The 15,125-nt window shown below is 38.9% G+C and overlaps 1 protein-coding gene across 8 annotated transcripts in view; it reads left to right on the top strand.

Moving 5' to 3' along the window:
• RAPH1 (Ras association (RalGDS/AF-6) and pleckstrin homology domains 1) overlaps positions 1 to 15,125 on the top strand; it is an 81,875-nt gene that overhangs the window by 29,395 nt on the left and 37,355 nt on the right. For 3 of the 8 annotated variants that reach the window (XM_023760409.1, XM_023760438.1, XM_023760431.1), the window contains exons 8-14: positions 1,111 to 1,232; positions 3,092 to 3,157; positions 4,243 to 4,386; positions 5,456 to 5,566; positions 9,600 to 9,698; positions 10,918 to 11,038; positions 12,019 to 12,161. In XM_023760409.1, the coding sequence (XP_023616177.1) occupies positions 1,111 to 1,232; positions 3,092 to 3,157; positions 4,243 to 4,386; positions 5,456 to 5,566; positions 9,600 to 9,698; positions 10,918 to 11,038; positions 12,019 to 12,161 (806 nt within the window). The other 5 variants (XM_023760428.1, XM_023760443.1, XM_023760418.1 and 2 more) reach the window with 5 other exon arrangements.

The raw sequence follows: 15,125 nt of genomic DNA, 5'->3' as shown, positions 1-15,125 counted from the left end.
TTTTCATTCAGTATTTGTTGAATGAATAAAAGAAGAGAAAACAAGGGGCTACTAAGAGCCCAAATAAGTTGGTAGAAACAAATTATGATAAATGTAAATTACTCAATTAAACAAATATTATTAGAAAGTATGAATAAATAAAATGCAACTGTTTGCTGTTTATAAAAAAGACCTATTATCTAAAGACACATAAGTAAAAGTAATGTGAAAAGATACTAACCAAAACAAAGGTAATTAACTTTGTTAATAGCAGACAAAATAGACTTTAAGCACAATGCATTACTAGAGATGAAGAGAACACACATATTCACTAGAAAGAGACCATATTTCTAAATTTTATCTAATAGCATTAAATTGTATAAAGCAAAAGTTGACAGAACTACGAGGAGAAACTCATGTCAGCCTTCATAGTAGAACCTTTTCAGTGATCAGTACAATCAAGCAGACAAAAAAGGATACAGGAGATTTGAAAAATAATTTGTTTGATCTATGAAATAAATTTAGAACACTATCTAATTACAGGAAAATATGCATTCTTTCCAGCAGAAGAGGAATATTTCTAAAAATTCAAGTATGAGGCCATAAGCAACTTCAAGAAATTTCAAAAAATTAGTATCTAAATGGGTTCTTTGAATATATATGTTCAATCTAAAGGTCATGTGCTTTGATTCCTAATTTGGAAATTAGAAAATATGTCTATGTTTAAAAGTAAAACCCATGACTCAAAGAAGAAATTATCTTGGAAATTTCTTAAATTACAAGAACTGAATACTATTGGAAATACTTAATATCAGAATTTATGATATGCAACTAACATATTCTTTTTTAAGGATGAATGGGAAAAGGCTGAAAGCTGAAGAAGACCTAGAAGAAGAATTAGATTCCAGTCCTAATTCTTCCATGTAGCAGGCATGTGACCTTGCTAAAGTCACTTACCACCAATAGGGCACGTTCCCTTATTTGAAAACAGGTGGAAAATCTCTAAGGGCCCAGGACTGTAGTGTCAGTAAGGATTCTGTGATTCTGCTGTGAATTATTTTGCATGGTTTCATATATTTGATGCAATTCTGGTGAATACTAACAAAGTACTGGTATTTTATTTTGGGACAGAGAGAATCTTTGAAGACCATGAAAACTTGGTTGAAAATCTTCTTAACTGGACAAGAGATAGTCAAAACAGGCTTATGTTTATGGAGCGTATAGAAAAATATGCACTTTTCAAAAATCCACAGGTGAGACTCAAAAACACAGAGGTTGGTATTTTTAAATGCTTATATTCTGTCATTACTAAGTTGATAGAGTTAAAAGATTGGCAACCACCTGGTTGGAATACTGTGGTGGTAAAACCCCATGGGAGCATTCACTACTGCTAGGGTGGAGGGACTGCTGGGCCCCGGTTGTCAGGCCCGAGGGAGGTTATCTGCCCAAAGAGCCGGATGGGGTGAGCCCTTGGGGCAGCAGAAGTAACTCCAGGGAGTTTCCAGGTTTCTGCTCTAATCCAGAGCTGTGTTCAGTAGCTATTTATTTGGTGAGTTTCTATCCATCAAAGAAAAGTACTTACATATTTAAGTTTCTCTATTTCAGCCATTTATCCAGTTGAGATTTTGATTTGTTTTTTAAATTATTTTTTGATCTTAGTAATCTTGATTATAAATGGTTCCACATACTAATACATGTGACCTTGCTTTACTTGGCATCTTTGCTTATTTCAAAACAATGTTTGAGTTAGTACTTTCTATTGCCCAAATCCTATCTTATATAATAAAAATGTAATATGCAAATTGACTGAATGGCGGAATGACCAGTCTCTATGACGCACACTGACCACCAGGGGGCAGATGCTCAACACAGGAGCTGCCCCCTGGTGGTCAGTGCACTCCCAGGGGGAGCACTGCTCAGCCAAAAGCCAGGCTCACAGCTAGCAAGTGCAGCAGCAGTGGCGTGAGCCTCTCCTGCCTCCACTATGGGCGGGTGGTAAGGAGCAGGTCCCGAACTGCTAGAGCCCCAGACTGCAAGAGGGATGTCTGACTGCCGGCTTAGGTCCAATCCTCGGCGGACATCCCCCGAGGGGTCCAGGACTGTGAGAGGGCGCGGGCCGGGCTGAGGGACTCCCCACCCCCCAGTGCATGAATCTCATGCACTGAGCCTCTAGTATTTTATAAAAATCAATAGGCAAGAGAAAACAACCCCACTATAAAAAGTAGTAATGAGGGAAAATAGTAGCAGTGTTAAAGGTATTGAGTAGTCATCCTTCAGGTGGCTTAATCATGACACATCTTTACTGGACATTTTAAGTGAAGAATACACATTTGGGAATATGGATAGATCTTTTTATGGGTGATTGTTGAAAATTTTTTCATAAGGCTAATAATTAGAATTCATATTTTAGTTGAGTCACCAAAATGAGATTATGGTAGTCTCAGAGAATTTGGGATTTCTTCTTTAAAACCCAGAACATAGAATTACATTTTCTGCATCTGGATCAGTTAAGCTCAGCATATTTTAAGGAAATTTGCTTTCTTTGTCATACTTAATTTGTAAACCTTTCAGGTCCTGTAAACACAACTTTCATTAGATATATCAAAACATAATATTGTTGCATGTAGTATTACCTCAGGATTTGGGGGAGAGCACTTACATTGAGTAGGTCAAGATAGCCAAAGCCGGTTTGGCTCAATGGATAGAGCGTCGGCCTGCGGACTGAAGGGTCCCGGGTTCGGTTCCGGTCAAGGGCATGTGCCTGGGTTGCGGGCACATCCCCAGTGGGAGGTGTGCAGGAGGCAGCTGATCGATGTTTCTCTCTCATCGATGTTTCTAACTCTCTATCTCTCTCCCTTCCTCTCTGTAAAAAATCAATAAAATATATTAAAAAAAAAAAAAAAGATGAATGAGGAAGGTAAGGAGGAAGCCACTGTTAGCCATTTAATGATGGTGTCCCTGCACAGGTTGCTTTCCAAAGAGTGTTCCTTCTCTACACAGCCGGAAACCGACACAGAGGTGCTATGTCTCTAGAAGAAATCACATATGCTCTTGTGCCAAGGGAATAATAGAATGTGTTTATCCTTTAACTTTCACGTATTCATTTTTCCAGAACTATCTTCTGGGGAAAAAGGAAACAGCTGAGATGGCAGATAGAAACAAAGAAGTGCTGTTGGAGGTATGACTCTTCACTCTCCCATTATAATATTAAAATATTAACCACCGTTTTTTTAAGTCAGTTATGTCAATGCAGTATGTTTATTTTTGCAGTGTAACTAGAGGAGACTCTATTTTTCTATAGCCTGATGGAGAGAGTTCAGCTGGTGTACTAAAAGGGACATGAGCTTTTTGGGAGCTGATGAGTGGGAGAAAAGGCAGGGCAATGAAGCGTATGATTGTGCTGTTTATCTGCTTACCCAGAGAGAAATTTGAATATAAATAGCTGTTTACAAAATATTTCAAGCCGTAGTCTTACTGAATGTTTACATGCATAATCATTTTTAAAAATACATACATCTCCTTATTTTGAAGAATAATAAAACAAATTCATATTGAATTTTTGGCTTTTGCTAATTTAAGAGCATTAAGACCAAAGACGTTCATATGTTTGAAAACCTGAATAAATGCTTGCTTACAACAAGGCAATTAGGAAAGTGAAGATCAGCACTCAGCTTTTTATATGGTACTCACTACAATTAAGAAAAATCCTTTTTATAATTCCTAATTTTTCTGTACTTCAGGGAGAGAGAAATTAATTTAGGCTCCATATGTCCTATGTTAATCTTTAGTGAGTATTTCTAAAATTCTTTTACTAAATACATGGTTGCTTTTTGTAATCATTCACTTAGCATGTTGCTTTCTTTTAAAGTGCATTTCTATTTAGCTTGACAGCTAATCTATGTTATTAATTTGGATAAATATAAAGTTCAATGCTTATGTTAGTTCTGACACTTTCATTAAATTTAGTATAACTGTGCTGTTTACAAATGCATTTAAGTGTCGTTACATGCAACTCAGTTGACATTTCATCTGTTTCTTCAAAACTGTATATTAGGTAAAATTTCACAGGGACTGCCATAGCAGTTCTAAAATAAATACATATTATGTTACAATAGAAAGTTCTAATTGAGGTATAATTAACAGCATGGTTTTAATACAAAGCCACTTTGGTTTAATTACAGTGTCATACATTTTACAAGAGTAAACACAACTTTGTTCTGAGAATCCAAGAATTATATGTCTTTCCAATTTATCATCTTTTAGGAATGTTTTTGTGGAAGTTCTGTAACTATACCAGAAATTGAAGGAGTCCTTTGGTTGAAAGATGATGGCAAGAAGTCCTGGAAAAAGCGTTACTTTCTCTTGCGAGCATCTGGTATTTACTATGTCCCTAAAGGAAAAGCAAAGGTGTGTCCCTTCTGCTGGCTTTTGAGTTTCTTCATTGTGCTAATTGATTTTAATTTGTAGTGAGTGTGCTGACAAGGTGAATCCAGGCTCTGATTTGTTTCAACTTCTGTAGGACACAGAACATTGCTTTGTTTACTGATCTGTTTATAAAGAAGAAGAAACCTGAAAATGTTCACTCTCTGCCCATTAGTTGGGCCAATCTCCATTCTCTTGCCAAATTTGAAACCATCCTTATATGTATTATTTTTTGGGACTTCTACCAGAGTAGTTTTTGCTGCTCGTTGTTTGGGGAGAATAGCTTTCTGGGATTATGGATGTTTCAGCCTTACCTGTCGCTTTTGTGCTTACGGGGGCGAGGCACTGTTTTAAGCTCCTCACTGTATCACTTCTTCCAGTCTTTACTGCCACCCCGAGAAGTACCTACTGTTGCCCCTATTTAACTGGTAAGAAAACCCCGACTTGAGAATCACTGTGCTTGAGATATGTGTGGACAGACACTGAACTGCATTATTTTCTTGTTCTTTCCAGAGAGCTCTACTATACTAGATTATTTTTAATATACTATACCAGGGGTGGGCAAACTTTTTGACTCGAGGGCCACAATGGGTTCTTAAACTGGACCGGAGGGCCGGAACAAAAGCATGGATGGAGTGTTTGTGTGAACTAATATAAATTCAAAGTAAACATCATTACATAAAAGGGTACGGTCTTTTTTTTTTTTTTTTTTTAGTTTTATTCATTTCAAACAGGCCGGATCCGGCCCGCGGGCCGTAGTTTGCCCACGGCTGTACTATACCATAGTTAAAGTTTGTTTAAAATGCCACCCTTTTCCAAGCAAGTCAGTGTTAATTGTAAATGGCAAGACAGTAAAAGGGATGGCCTTTTTTGTTGCATCATGGGTTAAAAAAGAAACATTTCTAGAGAATCTCACTGTCTTGTCCTCTGTAAAATAGCAGTAATTTCTACGTGGTAAAATTTTGATTTTTCTACTAGAAACTGTTACCAGTAATGATATTTGCTTGCTTACACATTATTGTTAATTTATCCGTTTGACTGTGTTTTATCTTAGGTTTCTCGGGATCTGGTATGCTTTCTCCAGCTGGATCATGTCAATGTTTATTACGGACAGGACTATCGGAACAAATACAAAGCCCCGACGGACTGTTGTCTGGTGCTGAAGGTAAACATGTATCTCTTTTTAGGAATTTTCATTGATGTTAGACATAGACTGTGTTATTGGACATTTTAGAATAGTTTGGATCTTCATCAAGTATACTGGTTTTGCTTTTTTCTGTGGTTTTGTTTTTCTTCTGTACTTACTCAGCAAAACCATCAGAGGGCACTGTGGTCAAAGTGGACTGGCTCTCATTTGGTCCAAAAATTATTCTCTCCCCCCCCCCCCCCCCCCAAACACACACCACACACACACACAACTGTAACCCTGGTAATCCATGCATGTAGGTAGTCCATGCAGGTATATTGCCTGTCTGAGTTGTTTTTAGGGCTTTTTCCCCCTCTCCTTTATACAAAATTTTTAGCTACTCACACCAATTATATCTGTACTTTGAGAACTGATATTTTTAGTGAAGTTTTAGTGATCTGTAGGGACACTAATAAAAACAACTTGTAAAAATCCTGGATAATTATGGAGATGATTGTCTTTCTCATCAGCTCCATCCTAGTAACCCTTTGGTAGCTATTAGGTCTACATGTTTATGTCATTGTTTGATTTTGCTTTTCTGAGAATTGTCATTTGGGTTTGTGGTAGTGGTGTTTGTTTAGTGTTTTGGTGTAGAGTTTTTATTGCTTTGATAAAATTAGGTGTATTGTAACAGTAACCCTTTTGTAGGTAATCCTTTCTTGGAGAATACCGCTGTATCTTTTAGGTTACAGCAGCAAATGATTTTTAAGTCAGTAGAAAGTAGCTTAATCCAGCAATTTTCCAAATGAGGTCTAAGGTCCCCTGGGAGTCCCTGAGGACCTGACAAGGGGTCCTCATAATTACTTAAACATAAAAACATAATTTGTTTGCTTTTTACACTCACATTCTCTCACAGATATATAATGGAGTTTTCAGAGGGGTTATATGACATGTGAAGATATCTTTGCTCTCTTAGGTAGTAAAATGTGTATTTGTATATTCTTGTATTTTAATTTTTAATTTCTTGTAAAGTAAATACTAATAAACTTAACCCATATAAGTAAAATTTATTTGGGGGATCTTATTACATGACAGTAAGAGTTGGTTATTTTAACGACTCAGATTGTCAGTGAGAACCTAAATTCTTTCTGTCTTTCCCTGTCCCATTTTCCACATATCAGCTTATTCTCAGGCTGGCTCACTTTATGGTCACAGATGGCCACTGCAGTTCAGGCATCACATGTGACCCGGAAAACCCATCTGTCAGTGGACACTTAGGTTGTTTCCGTATCTTGGCTATTGTAAATAATACTACAATGAACACAAGAGTGCATATATCTTTTCAAATTAGTGTTTTCATGTTCTTTGGATAGATACCCAGCAGAGGGATTGCTGGATCATATGGTACTGTACTCCTAATTTTTTTAGGAACCTCCATACTGTTTTCCATAGTGGCTGCACCAATTTACAGTCCCACCAACAGTATGCAGTGGTTCTCAACCTTCCTAATGCCGCAACCCTTTAATACAGTTCCTCATGTTGTGGTGACCCCCAACCATAAAATTATTTTCGTTGCTACTTCATAACTGTAATTTTGCTACTGTTATGAATCATAATGTAAATATCCGATATGCAGGATGTATTTTCATTGTTCATGACCCACAGGTTGAGAACCGCTGAAGGGTTTCCTTTTTTCCACATCCTCGCCAACAGTTGTTATTTATTGCAGTATTATCTTACTTCCTTTTGCAGCTTATAAAATTCTTAGGTTAAGAATATTTTTATTCTAAGGGGTTATTTTTTTGAGGTTTAGAAGGATCAAAAGTGTTAGAGTGGGTGGAATGTTACATGTTTTTATTTTTTTACTTGCATGTTAGTTGAGGGAAGTAATTTTCAAGTCTATATGTGTTTCCAAAGTAATAAATGGTGAGTATATATTCAGTGGTTTTCCTTTGGCACTTGGACTGTGATTTTATAGCATCACTTTTAATTACAGAGTTTTAGAAATTATCAGTCTCAATCTAATGTTTGGCATAAACATAAAAAAAATAATCAAATAGCACAATAGTAATCCATAATTTATTATATTTTTAAGTGTTTTTATTCTCAAAATTTTTACCTTTTATTAAAGAATGCAAACATTCCAAATCAACATCATTTTAGAAGTGAAATAATTACTTTTGGTGTAGCTATTCATTTGTTTTGGAAGTAATTTCATTGTATGTTCTCTTTGGAGCATTTAATAACTTAAATGCAAAGCTTCTGATTTTTAGCAAAGACTGTCTCCTCCATACTTGCTCTTAGCTCTTGTGCAATTTTAAAAGTGGTGGAGAAGAGAGGCAGCAAATTGGGAAGAAGATTCCACCATTTATGAGGCAGTAGTGTGGCATAATGTTCAATAGCATGGATCCTGAAACGAGATTGCACGATTTCAAATCCTGATTCTTTCACTTGTTGGCAAATAACTTTGAATGCAGTCCTCACCCCTTTGGGCCTCCATTTCTTCTCAGATTGTGGAGGTAATTATATGTGACTCATAGGGTTTTCATGAGGATGGAATGAGCTAATATTTAGCATAATGCTGGTGCATGGTAAGTGCTCAATAAACGCCACTTTTAATAAAATAACATTATATTAGTGGAACAGGCATTCTCCTGCGATATTGGCACAAAGCCTGAATGACCATATGAAGGCTATAGAATGAATGCCTTTATTACACGGGAGGTTGAGAATTTTTGAGGTCCTAAAATGCATTTTAAACTAGCAAGTAATCTGCAAATACTCAAACAATCATATCATAATACTCTTCAGGGTGTTACTTTGATTCTCAGGTTAGAGATGAGGAGAGAAGGATAAAGGAAAATTTCTCTTTGATATTCTCTGATGTTGTCTTGATAAAAACACTCCCTTTGTGTAGAGAAGACACACTGTCTCAGGCAGGGCCACCGCTACAGTGGAACACCCTTGGTTTTAGCCCTACTCTCAGGAAATGGAAGGAATTAGTCAAGAACAGTTTGTAAATCACCATAAAGGGAGGAGTAGGGATAAAGGTTCAGAGCCATCCTGTAGCCCCTTGTTCAGATGTCTGAACCCTGCTGGTGAGCAGTGTCTCAGGGAAGCAGGAGATGGAGAACAGCTCTTTTAGCCCTAGTTGGCAACACTAAAGAAAGCTTTTTCAGTCAGCCCATTTTATCTTCTGCACAAACTGTGGCCTCTTCTGTTTTGTATCCCAACATCTACTTGAAGCATCTGGCAAATAGTTGTAGCTCAATAAGAATTTGTTGAATGAATGAATGAAATTCCCCTTCCTCCTCTTATAGAAAAGTACACGCTCTTCTGCCTGTCCTCTGCTCTTTCAAGGTTGCTATGGTGGTTTATTTTAATGTGATTCATGAGGAGAAGGGCATGTATTCCAAGACAAGGCTGTGGAGCCTATATTATCAGGAGAAAAAACTGTTAGATATTGTTTTGCTAACCTCTTATTGTTGAAGCGTGATGGTTAAAACTGACTGTAGCATTCAATAACTAAATTGGTGTTAAATGTCTTATCATAGGAACTGAGCTCTAAAGCAATGTGTAGAATAGAATAAATGAATTTACATTTCTCTCATTGTAGACCAGAGAGACTGATCTTTTAACAATGCAGATATACAACTTAGAGTGGTGGCCACATATTCCTGCTGCAGTGTTAACTTATTCAAATTGCTTATTTTATTGATTTCATGGGCTTCCACAACAAACGAATATGGTTAGAGAATTTTTAAAACCTCTTATAATTGAACATAATTTAAATACTTTAGGTAAAATATAGCCATTTTAAAAAAAATGTTCAGAATAACTGAAAAGAGAAATCATAATAAACAGTCATTACATCCAAAACTGAGTGTGATTTAGGGTTTTCTTCTCAGAGAACAAGTGGTTGTGACCCAGTGGAGTTAAAACAACTTAAATCTGTGCTAGCACTTGCATTTTGCAGTCAAGGTCAGGTCAGTCACCCGCCATCCAGCCCTCACCTGAAAACTACACTTAGTTCTCCAGCAGACTCAGTAGGACTTTGTCTTTAACCTTGCAGCACCCACAGATCCAGAAGAAATCTCAGTACATCAAATACCTTTGCTGTGATGATGTGAGGACCCTGCACCAGTGGGTCAATGGTATCCGCATTGCAAAGGTAAGTTTTCTTTGAGTTTGATGACAGAACAATGAGGTACTTAATTATATGGTTTTGATTGTCATGATAATTATTCCGGTTGTTTCATGTTTATGATTTTGCCAGTGTCTGGTTTTCTCAGGCCTATGTTTTAAATATCTTTTTTTCTTTGGGGCTAGATATAAACTTTTAACAGTTGGTATGTATCTATGGAATAATACTGCTAGTAAAAGCTTGTATAGCGTCAAAGGTGATTTATTTTGGCTTTGGAGCATGTATTATATGATTCTTATGTTCAGAATTCAGCCTAGACAAAAGAAATTGCTTTGGGGGGTGGATGAATAAGCGGAGTACAGGATTTTTAGGGCAGTGAAAATATTCATACTCACTCTATGTCAGTGGTTCTCAACCTTCCTAATGCCACAACCCTTTAATACAGTTCCTCATGTTGTGGTGACCCCCAATTTCATTGTTACAAATTGAACATAATTAAAGCATAGTGATTAATCGCAAAAACGATATGTAATTATATATGTGTTTTCCGATGGTCTTAGGCAACCCCTGTGAAAGGGTTGTTCGACCCCCAAAGGGGTCGCGACCCACAGGTTGAGAACCGCTGCTCTATATGATACTATAATGATGGGTACATGTCATTATTCACTTGTCCAAATCCATAGGATGTACACCACCAAGAGTAAACCTAAGATCAACTACGGGTTTTGGGTGATGATGATGTCAATGTAGGTTCATTGATTGTAACAAATGTACATTGTGTTGGGCAGTGTTGGTAACAGGGAGGCTGTGCATGTTAGAGGCTGGGAGCGTATGGGAAATCTCTGGAACTTCCTCTCAGTGTTGCTGTGAATCTAAAACTGCTCTATAAAAAAAAGTAAATCTTAAAAAAAATCTTTTAAAGCACATTTTGAAGATGATTATATTAAGTAACTGGAAATAAAATTTATTATAGATATAAAATCAAAGTTGCTTGAGGAATAACTGAAAAAAACTTTATATTGATAATGAATACAATCAGGTGTTAACTTCTTGCTGCCTTTGTAAAAATGAAGAAAAATAAGAGATTATAATTTACTGGTATTAAAAGTATTTTTGAAGGATTGTTAGGTATTAATTTTAATACAGACTATGAATCAGTAAACGGAAATGTACCCCCTTTCCTGCCTCACCCGGCTGTATCATGCCCTGTGAAGTTCAGATGTCCTCACTTACTGCTTCTGTTTAGTATGGGAAGCAGCTCTACATGAACTACCAAGAAGCCTTAAAGAGGACAGAGTCTGCTTGTGATTGGACTTCCTTATCCAGCTCCAGCATTAAATCAGGATCCAGTTCTTCCAGCATCCCAGGTAGTGTGAAAAGCCAGTGCACAGTTTACTAGCAATATGAAGGTGTCCCTGTAGAGTGCTAGTAGACCTGGTTGCTTCAGCATGATTCCTAAAAAACAGCCAACTTAATTTCTAAATTATAATAAATAGGTACATGAGCTTTTTTTTTTTTTTTCTTGCTAGAGGGGACAATATCCTGGGCAATCTAATAATATCCACATCTCATAGAGTGAGTGGATAGGACTAGCTGTAACATTGGCATCTCTACCAGATGTCAGGCACTGAGCTAGGGGCTTCTGCATGGTAATCTTACTGACTTGGAGTCCAGTAAAATAACCTTCCCAGTCCCCTCGCCCTGGGAGTCATTCAGATTACACTGTGTCCTCAGCCATTCCCAGCTCCCCTGAAGACTTGCCCTCGCACCTTGCCAGGAGGCCAGGCTGTCAGTGCAGCTGCTGCCCTGTGGTGCCAATACCTAAGCCCTAGGAAACACACTTCCCACTTGGGAGTCAAATTCTAAGTACTGTTCATTGCTGGGTCAGGATGTGAACATCACGTATAGATCTGAATTCATAAGTGAGTACTCTCTGCGATGGCCTGGAGCAGGTATATATAAAAAGATTGAATTTTGATGTAATGAAGATAAAATTGAAGAAAAAAAAATTCACTGCTCTATTGATGGTTCATTTTCTTATTTGCTAGGAGTTCTTCCAAAATAGATTGGCAGGATACCAATAATATCATATGAGCCTTTTATTGTAATTATCAGTGTCTCATGGTGAACTGTTTTAAAAGAATCAAGATTTCCTATTAGCCCCTAAGGTAAAGGGAAGTTTTCTAGTGGAAAATATGGGCGGTGCTTTATATGAAATGCATAAAAGTAACTTTTTCTCTTCTATAAAGCACCTGGTCTTGTGCAAAAGATCTGTCTGAACATACATATTCATACTTTCAGAATACTGACATATGTAATACTGTTTTTGAAAATCTATTTTAAACAGAGTCTCAGTCAAATCACTCAACTCAGTCTGACAGTGGGGTGTCCGACTCCCAGCCAGCGGGACACGTCCGTTCCCAAAGCATCGTGAGCTCCATCTTCTCCGAGGCCTGGAAACGAGGCACGCAGCTGGAAGAGTCCAGCAAGGTAACACCTGTGGTCATCGGTAGAGAAAAACCTGTGGTGTTGGGTGGGTTTAGCTTGCTGCTCTTTTATTCCTTTACAGTGGGGCCTTGACTTACGAGTGTCCCGACTAACGAGCTTTTTGAGATACCAGCTGTCTCTCGGCAGATTTTTTGCATTGAGTTGATAGAGTAATTTGAGTTAACGAGCTCCTTAACGAGCTCGGTCTCGGAACGAATTAAACTCGTAAGTCAAGGCCCCACCGTATTAGGAATCTTTCTTGGCTCTACATGATAAATTCTTTCTTTGGTTTCTCCTCAGAAATGAGTATTTGTGAATGGGCTCTAGTGATTGTGATTTGGAAAAACAAACAGAAAACCCTGGCAGTGTAACTCCTTTTCAGTGGCTCACATTTTAAGAAATATTGACTTCCTCCTCCTCCTAAGTCAGTTTGAGTAGAGCAACACCATTCAGTGCCAGTGCCCTGATCTTGCTGCGAATGGTTGAGTGTTTCTTTATGTATTATTAATTTAGTTTATTCAGACTCCTTTATCTTCTTTTCTTCTATGCTTTTTGACATTTCTCTACACATTGATGAATTTTCTCCAGTTATGGTATATGTGGAAGGCTACATTGAAATTAATCCCCTTAAAATTTTGGATCCCTAAGCCTTGCATAATAGCTTGTTCAGTGCCACTGAAGGACAAGTGTAATTATTGCAAGACTATGCAAAAAAAAAAAAATGGAGAAGTTCTTTAGATGATTGTAAAACACCATATCAAATTGCCTCTGAAATGTGAGAGCGCGGGTGTCCTGGCCGCATTCACCTGCTCACGCCACTGCTGAGGACCCAGTGGCACATTTGACCTGACCACTTTGTTTTTACCCAATAATAATTTTGATTTTTCTGTTCTTTTGGTCTGAATCACTTATGCAAGTACATTCACTAATGAGAATTAAATGGTTTTCCCTCGGTTTATTCCTTAATTTTAATATTTAGTCCTCAGGAGGGTGGAGGAGGCATTAGTAACCCAATGCGGAGGCCTCTTAGAAGTAAATATTTGAGAAGTGGTTCTACTGGCCTAAATTCTCAAAGCACTTATAGTTTAACTTCCTTATCAGAGGCTGAAACTTTAAGAAATAGTCCTCTCCTTTCTTCCACTTAATGTGGATAGAGTGCCCCCCTTTCTGGTGCTAATTACTCGATGTATGTAGTAGAGAAGCAGGTTTACACTGCAGACATCTGGAGAAAAGTCTTCACCTTACTACGTGTTTAATGGTGCTATCCATGTGCATTTTAAATGAAAGGCCAAGGAAAACAGGATTGCATGCCCGTGATCCAGCAGGGCACTCTCATTGCAGTTTCAGGAGCGTGCGCCCTGCGGTGCAGCAGTGACGACGTGTTTGAGTCTTGATCCTCTTGTGTTTCTTCTGTTACCTCAGTCTCAGGTGCCAAATGAGAAGGCCAGCACAGCTAAGGTCTACACCCCTGCAGCAGCCAAGACAGGGTCAAGTTAAGGTCAGGGGCTGCTCTATGGAAACACATTAACCTGGGTGACTCCTGTAACCAAGTCTTGCAGACTAATGCTTTTACTTTGATGTGCAGTTTTAAAAGAAGCATTCGAGTGTCCTGATGAGCAATAGAATTCAGCCCTGTAATGAGCCTTGTAGTTCACTAACCTCAGCTTTCTACATGCTAATTAGATTTCATTCATAATTGAAAACAAATGGTTTTAACTTGGATCTTCATAGGATATTCAAGAGCCTAAAAGATGTACCCAAAGTTATTAAACAAGGGTCCTTCCTCTGCTCTTTTCAAACATCCTTGAACCACATCCATGCATGAGGAGTTCCATGGCATCAGTGACTCAAGGTGATAATTTGGGCCATGCTAAGAGGTGCTCAATGGGCTGGCCAGCAGGTTGTTGGCAAATTCTAGCTCCCCTTTCTTGATACATTTCCTTTAGCCTTCCAAACTTTCTTCTCATTGTCTTCTGCCTTTTTCTGTCGGAGATTGTTATGATCTTTTGCTGTGATGTTTATGAAGCATTTCTTTGTGTATTTTCCAGTAAAATGTAAAGAATGCCCCCTCTTTACCTGCATTGCTGGACTTCTGTGTATGTTGGATGTGTCTCACATGAGCATGTGTGTGTGTGTGTCAAGCTCGTTCACTCCTGTGTGACTGCACGCCCGCTGAGCATTCTTACACTCAGTGTCAGCTTATTAGCATCTAAAAGCCATCCTCATTCTCAGAAGGCCCTCCATCAGCACTCCTAAACCCAGCCAGGGCACCTGCCTCATGTGGATGAGTCACGGACTGAAACTGAACTCAGCCATCACATCTCCCCTTGCCAGAGTTTGGTGGCGGGCTCCCACTTGGAACAGCCCGCCACCATCAGACAGCACTGCAGCAGGAAGCTGTTCCTAGATTGTTGGGCAGTCGAGCTATTTCAAAATGTTGTTGGATAAACAGACTTCCCCTGCGCCCTCGCTGCCCAGGGAGCCAGATTTTAGGCTTCCTGCCTTGCTCATCTTTATGGTCACAGCTGCTGCGCCTTTTCATGCATGTCCGAGTCCTTGCCTTTTATTTTTACCCATTCACAGCTGACATCTGTAACTATTGCTATGTTTTCTCTCACCCCCCTTTTGTACTCCTTTTAGGCCAGAATGGACTCTATGAATCGATCCTACACTTCACTTATGCCCCCTTTATCCCCACAACCTAAACTAGTCAGCCCCTACACGGCCTCCCAGCCTTCGCCTCCTCTCCCACCCCCACCCCCACCCCCTCCTCCTCCCCCTCCACCCCCGCCCCCACCTCCCCCTCCTCTGCCCAGCCAGTCTGCAACTTCTGGGGGCTCAGCAGCCACAATGGTTGTCAAGAACAGCACCATCACCAGGGTTGCAGAACGCCTCTCAGCATTCAGGGACCCCCTGTTTAAAGCCCCCACCACCCTCGGGGGGAGCAGCCTCCTGGCCCTCGACCTC

Source organism: Myotis lucifugus, unplaced genomic scaffold (genome assembly GCF_000147115.1).
Source record: "Myotis lucifugus unplaced genomic scaffold, Myoluc2.0 scaffold_3, whole genome shotgun sequence".
In the NCBI taxonomy this organism is placed as follows: Eukaryota; Metazoa; Chordata; class Mammalia; order Chiroptera; family Vespertilionidae; genus Myotis; species Myotis lucifugus.
This window is presented reverse-complemented; position numbering and strand designations above follow the sequence as displayed.